Here is a 21,133-nt window from a genome sequence, read left to right as displayed (position 1 = left end):
CGTTTTAAGTTTTAATGCTGCTCCTCACTTTCAGTAGAAAAAACTTTTCATATTTATTTTTTCATTGTTTTTTTTTTTATAATGCTAGAAAATCCTGCGCCCCCTCCATTGAAAGCCTCTTCCCCATGAAAACGTTCCTCCATTGAAAGATCCTCCCACGTAACCCCCCCCTAAACTCTCCCCCAAACCAAAAGAATCCCCTGAAAACGTCTGTACACTTCCCAGTAACCATTACTATATGTAACACAGGTCAAAGTTTGTAACTTGCAGCCCCTCCCACGGCGACTGCAGGGGAGTAAGTCGTCCCCAAAGACATAATTATTAGGTTATTCGACTATGGTGAATAAAATGGCTATCTCAGAATTTTGATTCGGTGGCTTTGGGGAAAAAATGAGCGTGGGAGGGGGCCTAGGTGCCCTCCAATTTTTTTGGTCACTTAAAAAGGGCACTATAACTTTTAATTTCCGTTAGAATGAGACCTTTTTCGACATTCTAAGACCACTGAGTCGATACGATCACCCATGGAAAAAAAACACAAAAAAACAAATAAACACGCATCCGTGATTTGTCTTCTGGCAAAAAATGCTAAATTCCACATTTTTGTAGATAGGGGCTTGAAACTTCTACAGTAAGGTTTTCTGATACGCTGAATCTGGTAGTGTGATTTTTTGTTAAGATCGTATGACTTTTATGGGGTATTTCCCCCTATTTTCTAAAATGAGGCAAATCTTCTCAGGCTCGTAACTTTTGACGGGTAAGACTAATCTTGATGAAACTTATATATTTAAAATCAGCATTAAAATGCAATTCTTTTGATGTTACTATTGGCATAAAAATTCCATTTTTAAAGTTTTGGTTACTATTGAGACGGGTCGCTCCTTACTACAGTTCGCTACCACGAACTGTTTGATTAAGTCAATACTGTGTGCTTTGTTTATGAATCGTCTCTGCGAAGTTCCTACTTTTAAATGGGCTACGCGTATATTAAAATTTTGCCCCTGAGCATACAAATGTCATTTCGTCCCCAGAAGCATATTTATTGGACTTTTCAGCCGTTCTGATTAGAAAGGCTATCTTTAAATCTTGATTCCATGTCATGTGGGGATCCGCAAGACGCCCGAGGAACAAACCGAATTAAAAGAGTAGTTGGTCTTTCTCACCCTCTTTTACTGTCAACTGTTCTGCATGTCGAGGCAAGGGGAAAATTAGTACACGGGAGACAATTCGCTCTTTACTAAAACAACTTTGCTGCATTAGCTGTGTCTAAGGCCGTATTCAGGGGAAGGGTTTTGACCCTCCCCCCCCCACCCAGTGTTTTTCTGACTCGAAAAAACTTAATAAAATGCATAAAACAAATTTTTGATCGGTTTTTAATCCCCCCTCCCCCGAAAAATATTTTTCCCCGAACAAAAATTCCAGGTACGGTCATGACTACGACAGATGTAATACATAGCACCACAATTATAAATACTAGTTCTTAACTAAAGTAGCATAATATTTTTTTCAATTTATATTAAGAATAACAACTCAAAATTACTCCCTGGTGAATAAGCGACACATGGAAAAAGTTTTCATTTTAAGTGTTTTTCTTCATTCATTTTGAGTTTATCTTATAAATAAATTTGCCATTTCCGTCACTAAGCAGAAAACTAAACGTTTCCTTCTAAAAATTATCATAACTATTACTGTGATCTACCTAAAGTGGTTTTATCAGAGATTGGGTTATATTTTTCAGTCGTTTAATTCATTTTTTGATTATTTATCATTAAGTTCCCTTTAGGATATAATTCCTTTTTTTTTACAAATGGAAGAAACAAAAACCCAGTGGATATAAAAAGGAATTATAATCCTTTCTTTTATTCCTTTCTTCTTTCTATTTCCTTCTATCATTTATAGAACAAATTTCTATCATTTATAAACTTTCTATTATTTATAGAATTTCTATTCCCCTCTAATTTTTTATATCTATACTTACATTCTATATTTCCTTTCTATTGTTTTATTTTTTCCAATAATTCTATTTTTGCCAAAGAAAAGAGAGAAGAAAATAAAGGCTCTAAATTAAAATATGCACAAACATTTTCCCGATCTTTTTGTTCATCGGATTTAATTAACACCAAAATTATATATGTTAGTTCCTCGTATAGAGAAAAAAGAATAATTTAGTCAATTATCCCTGAGAATAACAAGTAACGATAGCCCCTGAAGAATAATAACCTTGAATCAGAGAACTTATCATATTCATCTCTATTTTATAGCCTGAAGCCAGGGGAAAACAGTTGTTATTTAACCTAGGCAAGAATTTTCATAAAGAAACCATGATTAATGAGTTCATTAAGATAAACATCTTCTCTTGCATTACGAGAAGTACTAAAGAAAAAGATATGGGAAGTATGAACTGTCAACTTAAATAGTTCCTAATACAACAGATGAAGATTACACAAATGAAACAAATCAAAAGGCTGATACTGTTCAAGAACTGGCTATTTCTGTAAACTCTAGAGAAAACTCTTTTATATACAAAAATTTCGATTTTTAGGTATGAAAAATAGTGACAAATATTTTCGAAATTACACTGTTCTAGAAATAGTGAAAAAAAACAGTTCGTGGCAAGGAACGAAGTATTAGTATGAACCGACTAGGTCCAAAAATAACCAAAGCTGTAAAAAAGGAATTTTGATAAAAATTAAACCATCAAAGGAACCATATTTCTATGCTGATTTCAAATATCTGGAATTCATTAAGTTTAAAAATACCCATGTAAAGATGCGAGTCTGAGAAAATGTACCTTATCTTTTTAGAACGGGAATATACACCCCCAAGAAGGCAAAAGATTTTACAAATCAAACCATCGGATTCAGAGCTCAGAGGTATATTCCCTCTCTTTAATCCAATCAAGAGTGGAACTTAGGCCGAACGGTAACTCGGCAATCCAAGACCTATTTGTGAAGTTTAGAGCTCCTATCTACAAAAAGCGATATTTTACATTTTTTTTCAAGAAGAAGGATTAAGGATGACCATGAAAGCAAAGCAAACGTAGCTAACATAATTTATAAAGACAAAGATTCAAGGCCGTACCCGAGAAGGTTAGGGGGTTTGACCCTCCTCTCTCCTCGAAATGTTTGCTCGATTCGTCAAAATTTAACATAATATTTATAAATAAATTTTTGATGAGTGTAAGTTTTGTCCCCCCCCCAAAAAAAATCCTGGATACGGCCTTGCAAAGCTTTATAATTTTGGCTGTCTCGAGCCCGAACATTAGCCTAACATGTGCTTCGTCTCGGATAGGCATGAAATTTGGTTATATTGGTATTTGACAACTGAAACTGGGCTGACATATTTCATTTTATCCTATTGACTTAAACTTACTAAGCATGTAGACAGGGACAAAGATGCCTGAATCAAGACAAAGGCTGTTAAAAACAATTTCTTGTAACTATTCGTAACACTCAACCACTCTTAGCCGAGTGGTTGGTGCGCTAAACTTTTTCCATGGGGACAGAGGTTTGAGACCTAGTGTCGTTGGTTACGAGAGTCAGTGGCGTGGCTTTAAAATCAGTCAGAGCTGACCCGGCTCTAAATGAGCACTTGGAGAAATCTGGGGAGGGGAAACAGGAAGGATGTGCGAAAATAAAGGATGACTGATCCCCAGCCCCCCACAGCACTTTCTGGCTGAATGGTCATCAAACAGAGATCAGCACCGCTGCTAGAAACCGTAAAATATGTATTACCTTTACCTTTTGCCTTTGCCGTATTCTTTACCTTCGCCCAAGCTGGCTTTGTGTCCTATCAGCTCGCAACTTACTGAGCATGCAAAATAAGCAAGAAAAACCTAAGAGAGAACATATTTCGAAAAGGCTGAGTTGTTTAGGTCCCTGATATACCCTAAAAAGGGACTCAAAATTGCTTTTACCCAATCAAAACGAATATTTTGAGGTAATTCGGCTGGACCACGGGAATCTTGAGGAGGACAAAACAAATTCTGGAAGGACAATTTATTTGCTTCTATTCTGAGCCTGAAGGATTCGATTTTTTACTGATTTTGAAAATATCAGCAGGTGTATACAGGGTCAAGACAGCCTCCATTAAGACAAAGCTTAAGTAAACAAATCTAGTTGTATTAATTTGTGGCGTCTAATTCATTTTTTTGTAGAAAAAAACAGAATTCTTTTTATAACTGACCTTGGCATCCATGCACTTATTAAAAAAAAAAAAAAAAAAAAAAAAAAAAAAAAAAAAAAAAAAAAAAACAGAGCCATGAAAAGATTCTTTTTAATACGATGATGCACAAAGAAACGTGTATATTCAAGGATACTTAAACCGTGGATTCAGCCATATAGAAGACCATAATTTTCAGACCATAAAAATCTCAAACCTGTCCACCAAAGTTTTATAGAAAAATATTGGTGAAATTTACTGCCCAAATTATAAAACTCCCTTAAGCCCACTCCAGGGCATCATTTGCGCTTTACTCCATCCATACATCATTGAATTTGGATTTTTCTCCTAAAAAGTGAGTATAATACATTTGCAAGTTGCAAAACGTGTATTATACGTAATATTGTCTAGAGAAGGTTGTGTAGTTGCGGTAATTCACAATGCAGTAATAACAATTTTGATATTCACCTGATAATTAAATACTTAATATTAATATTTGATAATTATAATTCAACATGATAATAATTATACATTAAATAAAACATAACATTAAACGTGATAATTAAAGATAACAATTGTTAACTAAAGGTGAATATAAATAAGCAAAACTATTTAGTTCAACTTGTCAATGTTCTTTGTGTGTAAAAATTTAAACCTTAAAAATTTGTTGATTTACGAAGACAACAAACACCTTCTTAAGTTGTGACAACATCACCGTCAACACCTTCTTAAGGTGTTTGATGCCATGTGTTTTTAGCCTATTTTTGGCTGATTTTTCAGCCAAAAGATACGTGATTTTTCAGCCACGTATCTCTTTTTAATCTGGCGTCCGCTACTACCAAAAACTAAAACACCGAAAGGATTCTCGATTTTTCCTAATCCTTATATACAGAATAAGTGTATATGAAGAACATAAAGAACAAGTGAATATAAAGAATAATATAATTCTCATATTAATAACATTAATAATTTTTATATTATATAGAATAATATAATTCTATATATTATTCTAATATAAGGCATAAGCGTAAGTTTCCACTTAACCAATTCAAACAATCAAATTCCATTTCAATATCCTTGGCATTCTGACATACTATTATGATCATAGTGTGCAAATATACTAAACAAATATACTGAATAAACAGTCAAGTTAAATTCATGTAACTTTCCAAAGATTACTTTCATCCCAAGCTAGGGAGCGTCAACAGATTTTCGTTAATTATTTTCTATTACATACCCTGGATGGTCTTGAGTATTTCTTGATTTCCTACCAGTGAAGGTTACATCCCTCGATGATGAAGCTTGAGGAACCATTTGTGAACCCCCATCGCCCGAATATGTTCGTTTATGTGAAGAAAGCTCAGCTTGCTCACGTTGCCAACTCTGAGGAGCACTAGTATCCGATATAAGCAAATTCTAAAAACAAACAGTAAAAATAAAGAAGTGTGTCATTATCAATCATAAAATTGGCAAATAGTTTAAAATTTGAGCAATTATACAGTTTTACTCCTTAAAAAAAAATGATAGTAAAAAAACGATAGAATAATTCTTTTCGATTGTTGCTTCTGTCTTATATAACTAATCTATTAATAACTGTAAATATATTTATTTATTTGTAAGTTTTTCTTAAAATCAGTACTGTAATTCTTCTGAAAATTGACATGCGACCATTTTTTCGCTGTAAAAAAACGATCTAGATAGGTCACGATTTTGGGAAAATTCGTTTCCCCCATCTAGCCTTTGTAACATTTTCGGGGAAAAAAGTATCTAGGAGATTTTACATGGAAGGAGAGAGAAGGGGATTTCCTGGCATGATTTGCAAAAAAACGGTCGGAATTAAAAGTCTTTGATATGCTGAATTTGGTGGTATCGTTTTATGAAGATCGCTCCTTTTTTGAAAATCAGACACATTTTCTCGGGCTTGTAGCTCCTTATAGATAACTTTAAACTATCGAATTTTAAATATTTCGAATCAGCAATTTCTTTTGATGCATTATTAGTTACATTTGATAAATTTAGAATTAAATGGTATTACGCTTTTTAGCTAGTGTTACTGGTGAAAGTACCAGGCTTATGTAATATTACTGTGGCAGATGGTCAAGATTCACTGGTTATAGAACTAAAAGGAAATAATTTCCAGCCATGAACCGTCCTGTCGGCTCCCATGATGAAAAAAGCGTTTGAGGCTTCATGCTTGTATATACATTAAATTTTAAATAAAATTTTATGTTACATGTGAGCTTTCATTTTCGTTTTTTGTTAAAAATCAAATAAAAGATAAGTTTTTTCAACTGAAAGTAAGGAGCAACTTTAAAACTTAAAAGGAATAGAAAATATTCGCATATGAGGGGGTTACCCCTCCTCAGCTCTAGCTCCTCACAAAAAAATTTAACTTTTTATCACAATTCGGTAATAAAGACGGCTCAAGCACAAAGGCCCTTGATTTTGAATGACATATATTTTTAAAAAACTAGAAGACTTCAGCGTAAAGAGTGAGGTTTGATAAAGGGGCAGTCCATCTCATATACAGAACAATTCCGGTTTGTTTTGCGTTTTAATATTTCTCCTTACTTTCAGCTGAAAAAACCTAGTTTTCCTATTTGATCTATTCTATTCCTTCTCTATCTCGTCTTTACTCCTTTACATTGGTCTTTTAGAACTAGAACATCTGGTAAAACAATTTGCTAAAATTTAAAACTTAAAAGTAAGAAAGCAGCAAAATAAGAAAACAATATTTTTTCTATAAGTGGGATTTAAAGATCCATATATTGTTCTTTTATACTGTCAATTCTTCGAAGAAATTTATGTTAAAACTCTATTAAGAAAATTGTAAAAAACAGGACTGTGAGGGCACTTACAAGGGGGATTGTATGGCTTAGACTTCCCTAGATCATAATAAGTACACTAAACACGCAACTTTTAGTCGTATAATGTTTAAAAAAGGCCTTTTACCTTGTGTTATTCTACGATTTTGCGACATAGATTTACAACCCATAAAAAGTCAAATTTCGTTTATATTTTAGATGAAGCGTTTTCTTTGAATTTAGACCGAAAAAGAAGAAGAAAATTACTGCATTTGTGACTTACTTTCATAAAAGAAAGAACATACTAAATATACAAAATAATATATTGGTTTTATTTTGGATATTAAATAAAAAAACTAGTTTTTTAAACTGAAAGTTAGGAGCGATATTAAAACTTAAAACGGACAGAAATTACTCCGTATATGAAATGGGTCGTCCCCTCCGCAATCCCTCGCTCTTTACGCTAAAGTTTTTAATTGTTTCAAAAAGTAGAATTGTGGCAAATAATCAAACTTTAGCGTAAAGAGCAAGGGATTGGGGAGGGGACAACCCATTTCATATACGGAGTAATTTCTGTCCGTTTTAAGATTTAATATCGCTCCTTACTTTCAGTTTAAAAAACTAGTTTTTTTTTAATTTAATTTCTGAACGTTTTTGAATTAATGCATTTTGATTTTGGCTCTCCGCACATTAATTAGTAAAATGAAATTTGCATATTAATTTTTTTGGGCTAAACAGCTTTCTCTTAGTTTTGATCAGACGATTTTGAGAAATAAGGGGTGGGGAAGGAGGCCTAGTTGCCTTCCAATTTTTCGGTTACTTAAAAAGGCAACTAGAATTTTTAATTTTTAACGAAAGTTTTTATTAGTAAAAAATATACGTAACTTAAGAATTAACTTACGTAACAAACTTTTAAGCTCTTATATTTTTTATTATGTATATGAGGGGGTTTGTCCCCTCGTTAATACCTCGGCTTTTACACTAAATCTTAAGTTTTGTCCCAATTCTTTAAGAATGACCCCTGAATCAGAAAGGCCGTGGAATAAATAGTTGAAATTACTAAAAACACTTAGCATAAAGAGCAAGGTATTTATCTCCTCCTAAATACCTCTCTCTTTATGCTAAAGTATTTTTTGAACCCCTCATATGCGTAATAATCTCTGTTAGTTTTAAGTGTTAATGCTACTCTTTACTTTCAGTTGAAAAACTTTTTCGTGTTTATATTTTCATTGTTTTTTTATAGTAATGCTAGAAAATCCCGGGCCCTTTTCATTGAATTTCTCTTCCCCCATGACATGTTCCTCCAAGAGAAGATCCTCCCACATAGCCTCCTCCCCTCAACCCCACCCCAAACCAAAAAATTCCCCTGAAAACGTCTGTACACTTCCCAATAACCATTACTGTATGTAAACACTGGACAAAGTTTGTAACTTGCAGCCCCTCCCCCAGGGACTGCGGGGGAGTGAGTCATTCCAAAGACATAGTTAATATGGTTTTCTACTATGCGGAACAAAATGGCTATCTCGAAATTTGGATCCGTTGACTTTGGGAAAAAAATGAGCATGGGAGGTGCCCTCCAATTTTTTGGGTCACTTAAAAAGGGCACTAGAACTTTTCATTTCCGTTAGAATAAGCCCTCTTGCGAGATTCTAAGACCACTTGGTCGATACGATGACCCCTGGGAAAAATAAAATAAAAAATAAACACACACCCGTGATCTGTCTTCTGGCAAAAAATACGAAATTCCACATTTTTGTAGATAGGAGCTTGAAATTTTTGCTACAGGGTTCTCTTATACGCTGAACACGATGATGTGATTTTAGTTAAGATTCTATGACTTTTAGGGGGTTGTTCCCCCTATTTTCCAAAATAAGGCAAATTTTCTCAGGCTCGTAACTTTTGATGACAAAGATTAAATTTGATGAAACTTATATATCTAGAATCAGCATGAAAATTCGATTCTTTCGATGTATCTTTTAGAATTTTAGCATTTTTCCCAAAAGTCACCGGATCAAAATTCTGAGATACCCATTTTATTCACTATTGTCGAAAAACCTAATAACTATGTCTTTGGGGACGACTTACTCCTCCGCAGTCCCCCTAGGAGGGGCTTCAAGTTACAAACTTTTACCTGTGTTTACATATAGTAATGGTTACTGGGAAGTATACAGACGTTTTCAGGGGGATTTTTCTGGTTGCGGGGGGGGGGGGGAGTTGAGGTGAGGGGTTACGTGGGAGGATCTTTCCATGGAAGAACTTCTCATTGGGGAAGAGACTTTCAATAGGGGGGAGGGGATCGCAGGATTTTCTAGAATTATTTAAAAAAAAACAATGAAAAAATAAATATGAAAAGTTGTTTCAACTGAAATTGAGGAGCAGCATTAAAACTGAAAACAAATAGACATTATAACGTATCTGAGGGGTTTACCTCCTCGTAATACCTCGCTCTTTACGCTAAAGTATTTTTAGTAATTACAACTACTTATTCTACGGCCTTTGTGATCAGGGGTCATTCTTAAAAAATTAGGACTAAATTTAAGCTTTAGTGTAAAGAACGAGGTATCGACGAGGGGCGAGCCCCCTCATGTACGCAATAAAAACATACGAATACAAAAATTCGCTAAGTAAGTTAATTCGTAAGTTACGTATATTTTTTACTTATGAAAACATTCGTAAAAAATTTAAAGTTAATGCCTTTTTAAGTAATAAAAAAATTGGAGGGCAACTAGGCCGCCTCTCTCGCTTCTTTTTTCTCAAAATCTTCCGATTAAAACAATGAAAAAGCCATGTGGCCAAAAACATTAATATGCAAATTTCATTTTAATTATTTATGTGCGGAGAGCCAAGATCAAAACATGCATTAATTCAACAACGTCCAGAAATTAAACAAAAAAAGTTTTTTTTTTTAAATGAAAGTAAGGAGCGACATTAAAACTTAAAACGAACAAAAATTACACCGTATATGAAAGGAACTTCTCCTCCTCAACGCCTCGGTCTTTACGCTAAAGTTTTATACTTTTTAAAAAGTTTAGTTAAGGGAAAGAGTCAAACTTTAGCGTAAAGAGCGGGGAGTTGAGGAGGAAAATCCCCTTTCATATACGGAGTAATTTCTGTTCGTTTTAAGTTTTAATGTCGCTCCTTACTTTCATTTAAAAAACTTTTTTTTGTTTAATTTTCATTAAGATCCATTGAATTTTAGGGGAGTTATCCCCCTTTTTGAAAATCAGGGAAATTTTCTCCGGTACGCATCTTTTGATGGGTCACATTAAACTGGAGGAATTTCATACATTTTAAATAAGCATCAAAATTTGATTCGTTTCTCATTTTCATTATTATCAAGAATCTCTTTCTTTCAGTTTAGGCTACTTATGAAGTTTTCGGCTATGTTTTATTTTATGGGGAAAAACAAAATGTTTGGCAGCAATTTTAAAATTTTCAAGGAAAAAATCGCTCAATTCTAGTTCGAGGACGGTCCTAACAATACCTCATGGTTATTGCTTACGAAGTTTACGAAATTTGTTGCAAACATAAACAAAAAAATTATTAAACGTTTCATCACAGAGGTTATACTTCCTTGCGACAGTAGGGATCGAACCCGAGCATACTCAATCGAACGGCACAGTCGTATCCACTATGCTGTCACAAGGTAATCGTTTGTAGGATTTATTGACAAAGTGACTTGTTTAATAAATTATAACAGCTAATGTCAGTGGAAGGCATATTTTACAATCAAGATTATAAGTTTATCCTCAGGTTTTTAACAAATTAAACAACGTTGTAGCATAGAATTGATGAAATTAAGGACAATTAGGGATATCCCCATAAATCTTATTAGCCTTTATTATTACCTTAAGCCTTTATGGAATGTCCTTTGATAAAGGGTTTTTCATGGAGTCACCGTTTACCTACCCACCCGTTGGAAATACCCCGTGGAAAATACACCCCTACGGAAAATTCCTCCAGATAATTCTCCCACCCCCCCACACACACATTCTCCCTTGATAATTCCGGGTATTCATAAGAAGGGAAATTGAAACCTTTCTTTAAATCCTATAGCATTGCCTATAGCTAAGAGCCAAAAGGGTTCAATGTCATAATGTTTGCTTGTTTATTATTTCCCAGAGGAACTTAATATGGAAGGGGTGATCGTACAAGCTTCAGAGGGGGCTTATTCGATTGTCATTTAAAAGTTCTAGGGCAATTGTTGAGCGTCAAAATTGATAGGAGGGCAACAAGCCCTCCTATCAGCTTCCACGGGAGCTTGAAACTTCCACAATAGGGTTTTCGGATACACAGAATCCGATGATGAACTTTGGATCCCATCATCAGATTCATCATAAGATCATATCAGATCACATCACATCATAAGATCCATGATGTCATTAATTTCAATTATGATCTTAATAATCATATGATCTTAATGATGTCATTAAGACCCCTTGACTTTTAGGAAGTGTTTCCCCCTTATTTGAGAATCGGGGAAATTTTCTCAGGCGCGTAGCTTTGATGGATAACATTAAGCTTAATGAATCTTGTATGTTTGTAATCAGCATAATAAGTCGATTCTTTGATATATCTTTTGATATAAAAATTTTGTTCTTTAGATTTTCTGTTACAATTAAGCCGTGTCACTCTTACTTACAGTTCATTACCGGGAACCTTTTGATAGCATGATTACGGTAAGATCGAGGCAAATAAAGTAGGTATTTATGTCCCGACAGTGTATCACTCGCATTGATTTCAGTTGTTTCTTCATATGATTAGCTTTATTTCATGGGTCCTAGTCCCCCTTGGCATCCCTTCCCAATCTCTCTCCCGGATAGCCCCCTTACGTGATAAGTTGGGACACTTTAATTATATTGTCATTAAAAATTTGGCAATTATATTGTCCGGCCGCTCAATGCCAAACATTTTATATGTTTGATATTAAATAAAAAACTAGTTTTTTTTTAACTGAAAGTAAGGAGCGACATTAAAACTTAAAACGAACAGGAATTACTCAGTATATGAAATGGGTTGTCCCGTCCGCAATCCTTCGCTCTTTACGCTAAAGCTTTTAATTGTTTTAAAAAGTAGAATTGGGGCAAAGAGTCAAACTTTAGCGTAAAGAGCAAGGGATTGCGGAGGGGACAACCCATTTCATATACTGAGTAATTTCTGTTCGTTTTAATGTCGCTCCTTACTTTCAGTTAAAAAAACTATTTTTTTTTATTTAATTTTCTGAACGTTTTTGAATTAATGCATGTTTGATTTTGGCTCTCCGCACATAAATTATTGAAATGAAATTTGTATATTAATTTTTTTTTGGCTAAATGTCTTTCTCTTAGTTTTGATCAGACGATTTTGAGAAATAAGGGGTGGGGAAGGAGGCCTAGCTGCCCTCCAATTTTTCGGTTACTTAAAAAGGCTACTAGAACTTTTAATTGTTAACGAACGTTTTTATTAGTAAAAAATATACGTAACTTAAGAATTAACTTACGTAACAAACTTTTATATTCTTATATTTTTACTAGCTGTTGGGGTGGCGCTTCGCGCCACCCCAACACCTAGTTGGTGGGGGCGCTTCGCGCCCCCCCCAAGCCCCCCCGCGCGCGTAAGTCGTTACGCGCCATAATAGTTACGCGCCATTGTAGTTGTGTCCCTATGTCCCACCTGTGAATATAGATAGATATATATATATGGTTTTAACTACGTAAAACTTGCGAATATACAACATTCTTTGCTGTCCCATTGTCTTTGCATATAAATAGATTGTCAGGTTTACCGACTCTTGAACATGCAACATATAATGGTCCATGGGAAAACAATCTGTATTCAGATCTATACCTCATGATTCTAATGATTGCCCTTGAGCTTTGTTGATGGTGATTGCTAATCGACCATTCCCTGTCCCGGTGTCCCGGTCGTCATTTACATCCCCCTGTTTCCCCCGGTGTCCCCGTTGTAGTTGTGTCCCTGTGTCCCGGTCGTCATTTATATTCCCTGTGTCCCGGGTCCCGGTCGTCATTTGTATCCCGGTGTCCCGGTCTGTATATACATTCGTTTTTTAGTTTTGTTTTTCTCCTTTATTTTTTTCCTTTTTTTTTCTTTTTTAGCTTATTTAGATTTTTAGATTTTTTAGTTTTTTTATTAGTTTTTAGTTTTTTTTTCTTTTTAGTTTTTTTGTCCCGGTCGTCATTTATATCCCCCTGTTTCCCCCGGTGTCCCCGTTGTAGTTGTGTCCCTGTGTCCCGGTCGTCATTTATATTCCCTGTGTCCCGGTCGTCATTTGTATCCCGGTGTACCGGAGTTGTGTCCCTGTGTCCCGGTCGTCATTTATATTCCCTGTGTCCCGGGTCCCGGTCGTCATTTGTATCCCGGTGTCCCGGTCTGTATATACATTCGTTTTTTAGTTTTGTTTTTCTCCTTTATTTTTTTCCTTTTTTTTCTTTTTTAGCTTATTTAGATTTTTAGATTTTTTAGTTTTTTTATTAGTTTTTAGTTTTTTTTTTCTTTTTAGTTTTTTTGTCCCGGTCGTCATTTATATCCCCCTGTTTCCCCCGGGTCGTCATTTATACTCCCTGTGTCCCGGTGCTTTGTTGATTGCTAATCGAACATTCCTTTTGTCCTGGTCGCTTTCTCTTGTCAGTCGTCGAGTGTCGTCATTTATTTTTTTCTTTTTTAGTTCTTTTAGTTTTTACCTTTTTTAGTTTTTTTTAGTTTTTAGTTTTTTTAGTTTTTTACCTTTTTTTAGTTTTTTTTAGTTTTTTTTAGTTTTTTAGCTTTTTTATTTTTTTTATTAGTTTTTAGTTTTTTTGTAGTTTTTGCCTTTTTTTTAGTTTTTTTAGTTTTTTAGCTTTTTTATTAGTTTTTAGTTTTTTTTGTAGTTTTTGCCTTTTTTTAGTTTTTTTAGTTTTTTAGCTTTTTTATTTTTTTTATTAGTTTTTAGTTTTTTTTGTAGTTTTTGCCTTTTTTTTCTCTTTGAGTGTCGTCATTTATTAGTTTTTTCCTTTTTTTTTTAGTTTTTTATTGGTTTTTACCTTTATTTTAGCTTATTTTTCAGTTTTTTCCTTTTTTTTAGTTTTTTTTATTTTTTATTTTTTTTAGTTTTTTACCTTTTTTTAGTTTTTTTAGTTTTTTAGCTTTTTTACTTTTTTTATTAGTTTTTAGTTTTTTTTGTAGTTTTTGCCTTTTTTTAGTTTTTTCAGTTTTTTTTTAGTTTTTTATTGGTTTTTACCTTTATAGTTTTTTTAGTTTTTTAGCTTTTTTATTTTTTTTATTAGTTTTTAGTTTTTTTTGTAGTTTTTGCCTTTTTTTAGTTTTTTCAGTTTTGACGTCACCTGATCCAGTTTTTTCAGGTGACGTCACCTGACACATCCATCCATCCATCCATCCACAGACAACTTATTTTTATATATATAGATTATGTGTACGAGGGTGTTTGTACCCTCGTTAATACCTCGCTCTTTACACTAAATCGTAAGTTTTGTCCCAATTCTTTAAGAATGACCCCTGAATCAAAAAGGCCGTACAATAAATAGTTGAAATTACTAAAATACTTTAGCATAAAGAGCGAGGTATTTATCTCCTCCTAAATACCTCACTCTTTATGCTAAAGTATTTTTAGAATCCCTCATATGCGTAATAACCTCTGTTCGTTTTAAATTTCAATGCAATACCTTACTTTCAAATAAAACGTTTTCATGTTTATTTTTTCATTGTTTTTTTTTATAGTAATGCTAGAAAATCCTGCGCCCTTTTCATTGAATTTTTCTTCCCCCATGACATATTCCTCCAAGGAAGGATCCTCCCACATAGCCCCCTCTCATCAACTCCACCCCTCCAAACCAAAAAAATCCCCCTGAAAACGTCTGTACACTTCACAATAACCATTACTATATGTAAACACTGGTCAAAGTTTGTAACTTGCAGCCCCTCCCCCAGGGATTGTGTGGGAGTAAGTAATTCCCAAAGACATAGTTATTATGGTTTTCGACTATGCGGAACAAAATGGCTATCTCCAAATTTTAATCCGTTGACTTTTGGAAAAAAATGAGCGTGGGAGGGGGCCTAGGTGCCCTTCAATTTTTTTGATCACTTAAAAAGGGCACTAGAACTTTTCATTTCCGCAAGAATGAGCCCTCTTGCGACACTCTAGGACCACTTGGTCGATACGATGACCCCTGGGGAAAAGAAAAAACAAAACAAAAACAAACAAATAAACACGCGCCCGTGATTTGTCTTCTGGCAAAAAATACGAAATTCCACATTTTTTTTAGAGAGGAGCTTGAAATTTTTGCTATATGGTTCTCTGATACGCCAAATGCGATGGTGTTATTTTCGTTAAGATTCTGTGACTTTTAGGGGGTGTTTTCCCCTTTTTTCTAAAATAAGGCAATTTTTTTCAGGCTCGTAACTTTTGATGACAAAGATTAAATTTGATGAAACTTATATATCTAGAATCAGCATCAGCCCCTCTAGAATCAGCCCCTCCCCCAGGGATTGTGTGGGAGTAAGTCATTCCCAAAGACATAGTTATTATGGTTTTCGACTATGCGGAACAAAATGGCTATCTCAAAATTTTAATCCGTTGACTTTTGGAAAAAAATGAGCGTGGGAGGGGGCCTAGGTGCCCTTCAATTTTTTTGATCACTTAAAAAGGGCACTAGAACTTTTCATTTCCGCAAGAATGAGCCCTCTTGCGACACTCTAGGACCACTTGGTCGATACGATGACCCCTGGGGAAAAGAAAAAACAAAACAAAAACAAACAAATAAACACGCGCCCGTGATTTGTCTTCTGGCAAAAAATACGAAATTCCACATTTTTTTAGAGAGGAGCTTGAAATTTTTGCTATATGGTTCTTTGATACGCCGAATGCGATGGTGTGACTTTCGTTAAAATTCTATGACTTTTAGGGGATGTTTTCCCCTATTTTCCAAAATAAGGCAAATTTTCTGAATAGAAGCTGAATAGAAGCAGGTTAAACTGAATAGAAACTCGGCGAAAAAGTGATTTAGCTTCAATTAGACATGCGATCATACAGGTAGGGAAAAGAAGGATAACTAATGTTGTAAAAGCCTCATTAGTTAAATGCAGCTGTACATTTTTTGCATCACATGTAACACTATTTGAATCAAAAGTTTGTTTCAATTTGTATTTAACTTGATGCATACAACTCAGCTAGTCATAAAAAAAAAAAAATTACTGATCACTGATCAGCGCAATAATGTTACTAAAGTAATCAGTAATCAGCGGGATCCCCCATGTATCATTTTCCGTCGACCTCATTTCATTTAAGTGATGGTCGCAGAAAGGTGGGGAGGACTTGTTCGATGAGGGTTAAAGTTTCTGGTTTCTTGATTGGTAAACCACAACCTCTTCAGTGCCAAACATCCCTCTTGGTTTCGTATCAAAGCTAACAAGTAACTATTTTAATCAGAATGACTAAGAGGTCCCAGAATATGCCCCGAAAATGGTATGATCAATCCAGGAATAAAGATACCAAATTATGCAAATGGCCCATAAAGAGCTCGGAAATAATCTCTAAAAGTCTTTTCTTTTTGGCCGAAGTCCCTTCTAAGTCTCTTTTTATGCTGAAAATCCCTTAAATCCCTCAAAGGTCCCTAAAATTCCTTATTTGGGACCATGGTATATTTGAAAACTAAAGTATGATATATTTGAAAGACCCTCTTTAGATAATATAGCTTCTCCACAAATTTTGTTGTACTGGTGTCTTGGTTACACCGTTGTAGTTTAGAAAGAACTAACAAACCAGCAAAGGAGCAAAGGAATGTTTTGACTAGGAACGATAATCAAAATCTCTTCCCACTTTGGTCCCTTTTTCACCCCCAAAAGTCCCTTGACAGGGCACCAAGTCCCTGTTCTCATGATCAGTTGGCTATATCATGATCAGTAATCTTCGCTAAGTTGGTTATAAAGTTTAATTCTGCTCTTTTTTTTATAAATTAAAAAAACTAAAGTTATAACTAAAGTTATACCTAATAAGTTATACCTAATACCTAATAAGTAATACGTATAACTAAAGTTATACCTAATTCTATGTGTAATTAGTTTATTAGGTAAATTTTGTTTATTTTTATTCATGTCTTTAGTTTTACTGCTGATGATGAGCACTGTATATGTGTTCGAAATATCCAGTTAAATAATTTTATGTATATTCACTGTCAATAAAAAGGTTTCATCCCTATTTTGAACTGTTTTATTTTCGACAATTCTTATGGATACTGTCTTGAATTTAAAATGTACAAAACGTTATTACAGATCTCTCATTTAACTCTGTCTGAAAGGGGGTCTTAAAAAAAATAATACGCAGAATGGAGATTCAAGATTCTGATGATGATCGTATGGTTGATGAAGCAGAGTGACCTGCAATGACAATCCAAGTTGTCAAAGTTGTCAAAAAGCATAGATAGAATGTTGTCATTCTATCTATTTTGTAATCAAAAGTTGTCAAAGAGCATAGATAGAATTGTCAAATGGTTATCAATTTTTACTGTTTCAGGTCTACTAGAGGAGGTATTTAAAATATTAAATGTTTCCACTTTTATAACTTATAATAAATCAAATATTTTTAACATTGAAGGAACAAATATCAGCGTATGTATATAAAACTGACAATGCACATTCATTTGTATTTTTTTCAGTAAAGTGCAAATTTATGTCCTGGCCTTGGGAAGGCATAGGTTTTGAGCCCTACTCATGTTAATTTCTGCTATTTTTGAGTTTTGATCGCTTTTTATGGTAATCTGTGTTCGTTTTGGGTTTTCATTTAATTATCGATGCTGATTTGTGGTAGTTTCACGCTTAGTAGATTATTTTATTTTATTTTTGCTCATTTATGGTTTAATGCATTTCTTTACTTTTCTAAGAAAAAATTATTTTGTGGTAGAAGTTTTTTAATCAATGAACAATAAATAGCTTAAGCCCCAACTGGTTCAGGTCTTTGCACAATGCCAAGAAGTGGATCAGACTTTCATCACTATTCCTACACATTAGAAATGAATTATGAACATAACTGAAAACGCTTCCAAGGTGTTTCCTTCTTGTCCTTATTTGAATATAAACTCTGAATCAAAAAATAAAAACAAATAGCAGAATCAACACATTAGTCAAAGAGTATCGTAATGGTGTTTTCAAACTACACGGTAGAACCTTCCCTAGTAGCGAAACTTGAGAAGTTACATAATGTAATTTTACGCAGGAATCTTTTTCCAGCAGGAAAAAGATTTTTTTTACGCAGGAAACTTAGACAAAGACAAGCAGACTGAAGCTCTACATAAAATTTTAGATTATGTAAGTTTACGTTACGTTACGGAAAGTCAACATAGTGGGAATGAAATGGGATTTCTAGATTAATAAAATTTATAAACAAATAACTCAACTTTTAATTGAAAGGCTTTAACGCCATCTTTTCATTACAAGCCATCCTGCTGCGATAACCATAAGATAACCACCAGACCTTGAATCTCCATTCTCAACTTTTATTTTTAAATAGTTTTCATATGTCAATTGTAATGATTTTAGACGACGGTTTTGATGGTTTTATAGATTTTCACGTTAACTTAGTGTCCAACGACTTGATTAAGTGCGAATTTAAAATAGCGTAACTTAATCACTAAGCACCGAAAATTATGCGCGCCGTGTGAAAGCTGCTTAATTGGTAACAGAAAAATAAAAAGAAGAATAGCAGCTAAAAGGACGTTTGCATTGCAAATTATCAAACGCTTCGTGGTAATGAACTGTAGCAAGGAGCGACCTGGCTTAATAGTAACCGAAACTCTAAAAAGTGGAATTTTGATACCTATAGTTACATCAAAAGAATTGCATTTTAATGCTGATTTTAAATATATAAGTTTCATTAAGTTTCGTCTTACCCATCAAAAGTTACGAGCCTGAGAAAAATTGCCTTATATTAAAAAATAGGGAGAAACACCCCTTAAAAGTTATAGAATTTTAACGACAATCACACCATCAGATTCAGCATATCAGAGAACTCTAAAGTAGAAGTTTCAAGCTGCTATCTACAAAATTGTGGAATTTTAGTGTTTTTCACTGTTTTAAAAAGTTGAGTTGAGAGAAAGAGTCAAACAAAAAGTTTAGCGTAAAGAGCAGGGCGTTGAGGAAGGAACAGCCCCTTTCATATACGGAGTAATTTCTGTTCGTTTTAAGTTTTAATGTCGCTCCTTACTTTCAGAAAAAAAACCTGTTTTTTTTTTATTTAATTGAAAAACAGGGTGGATTAGATTTCCAACGGGCAGAATATTTTCCAGAATTACAATCTGTTTTCAAGTTGGCTAAATAGTTTTATACTGTTCTTCCTTCTTCTCAATTGTATTTTATCCACAAAAGAAGACGTGTGGTGATCTATGAAAACCACATTAATTCGTCAAAAATATCGCTTTCTTAGGCTTTTCCGTGCAACCAGTTCATACCTTCCAGCCGCATCAATCCAACCCAAAACGACTATCTAAATTTTAATTGAGGATATCAATCTAATTCTTTGAAATAACTATTTGAACCTTTCTGTTCAAAACGACAAGTAAAGCAAATTAATTCGTTAAAAATATCGTTTTCTAAGGCTTTTCTATGCAACCAGTTCATATCTTCCAGCCGCATCAAGCCAAACCAAAACAACTATCTAAATTTTAATTCAGGATAATCAATCTAATTCCTCGAAATAACTGCTTGAGGCTTTCTGTCCGAAACGCCAAGTGAACCACATTAATTCGTCAAGAATATCGTTTTCTAAGGCTTTTCTGTGCCATACCTACCATACCTCCAGTCCATATCTATCAGACAAGCCGAACCGATCCAAAACAACTATCTAAATTTTACTTCAGGATAATAAATCCAATTCTTTGAAACAATTGTTTGAGCCTTTCTGTTCAAACAAAACATTTGATTGTTTCAGTTTCAGAAAGCATCCGAAGAAAACTATTTATTGAGTATACAACTGAAATACTCGGAAATTTGTTTATGCATTTCCCTTGCCACTTTTTTTTAAGTAGCAAAGTCTCCGTCTTTATTTTAATTCCCCCACATCGAAAGGTAATTCAGTCTTAACAAATACTCCAAATCATTCCTTACCACTTAAAAAATTGTTGAAGGCATTCCCCTCGGTGCAATCTTTACGAGCATCGACAAAGAAACGTATGCCAAAAATGTAGTCAAACAATTTACACGAGGGTTGCTACTCCTCATGATTACACTGCAGGGCTTTTTACAGTCATAGTTTTGATTAGACAAACTCGTGAAAGGTCCACCCCGGTATCACTATGAGGGCCGGGCCCTCATAGTGAACACTCATAGCACCGGGACAAATCCAACCTTTTAAATTCAGCCAATCCTTCGCAGGGCATTTGCTGCGGTTACCAAGTTTTATAAAAAATGTAAAAACAAAACTTAAACGACTAGTCTAGGCATGAGAAGTCTTTCGATGATAAAGATGAATCGTTCATGCACAGAATAAAGCCTTTGGATTTAGTGATGACATAATGAATAATGAGGAAGCTATTTGGCTATCAAGTAGACTTTCAATCATATACGATTTATTAGTATTCAAATTTCCTTTCAAAGTTCAATGTGGAACCTTCCAAAACGCAATCAATTTATGGGGAAAGAGACTCAGTCAATGAAGTCGAGCAATTTTTGCTGGCCGAGCTGAAATTATGAAGTCTAGCTCAAATACCTGGGTAAAGAGCCTCATTTGATGAAGATAGATAAGTCAATATAGGGTGATGAAATGGCTTAGTCAATGAATCGATGAATGTAGATCAAGTCGAGCAATTTTTGCTGGCCGAGCTGAAATTATGAAGTCTAGCTCAAATACCTGGGTAAAGAGCCTCATTTGATGAAGATAGATAAGTCAATATAGGTAAATGAAGAAGCTTAGTCAATGAGTCGATGGAGGTAGATGCAGTCGAGCAATTTTTGCTGGCTGAACTGAAATTATGAAGTCGAGCTCAAATCCATGGGTAAGGAGCCTCATTTGATGAAGATAGATAAGTCAATATAGGGTGATGAAATGGCTTAGTCAATGAATCGGTGAAGGTAGATCAAGTCGAGCAATTTTTGCTGGCCGAGCTGAAATTATGAAGTCTAGCTCAAATACCTGGGTAAAGAGCCTCATTTGATGACGATAGATAAGTCATTATAGGTAAATGAAGAGG

At 34.3% G+C, this 21,133-nt stretch overlaps 1 protein-coding gene across 4 annotated transcripts in view; it reads right to left on the bottom strand.

Annotated features, from left to right (window-relative positions):
- Positions 1-21,133, bottom strand: part of LOC136043983 (coiled-coil domain-containing protein 50-like) — a 200,203-nt gene that overhangs the window by 56,105 nt on the left and 122,965 nt on the right. For all 4 annotated transcript variants that reach the window (XM_065729091.1, XM_065729085.1, XM_065729079.1 and 1 more), the window contains one exon: positions 5,396-5,574. In XM_065729091.1, the coding sequence (XP_065585163.1) occupies positions 5,396-5,574 (179 nt within the window). The remainder of the gene's footprint in view (positions 1-5,395; positions 5,575-21,133) is intronic.

The sequence above is a fragment of the Artemia franciscana genome, chromosome 1, assembly GCF_032884065.1.
Source record: "Artemia franciscana chromosome 1, ASM3288406v1, whole genome shotgun sequence".
Classification (NCBI taxonomy): domain Eukaryota; kingdom Metazoa; phylum Arthropoda; class Branchiopoda; order Anostraca; family Artemiidae; genus Artemia; species Artemia franciscana.
This window is presented reverse-complemented; position numbering and strand designations above follow the sequence as displayed.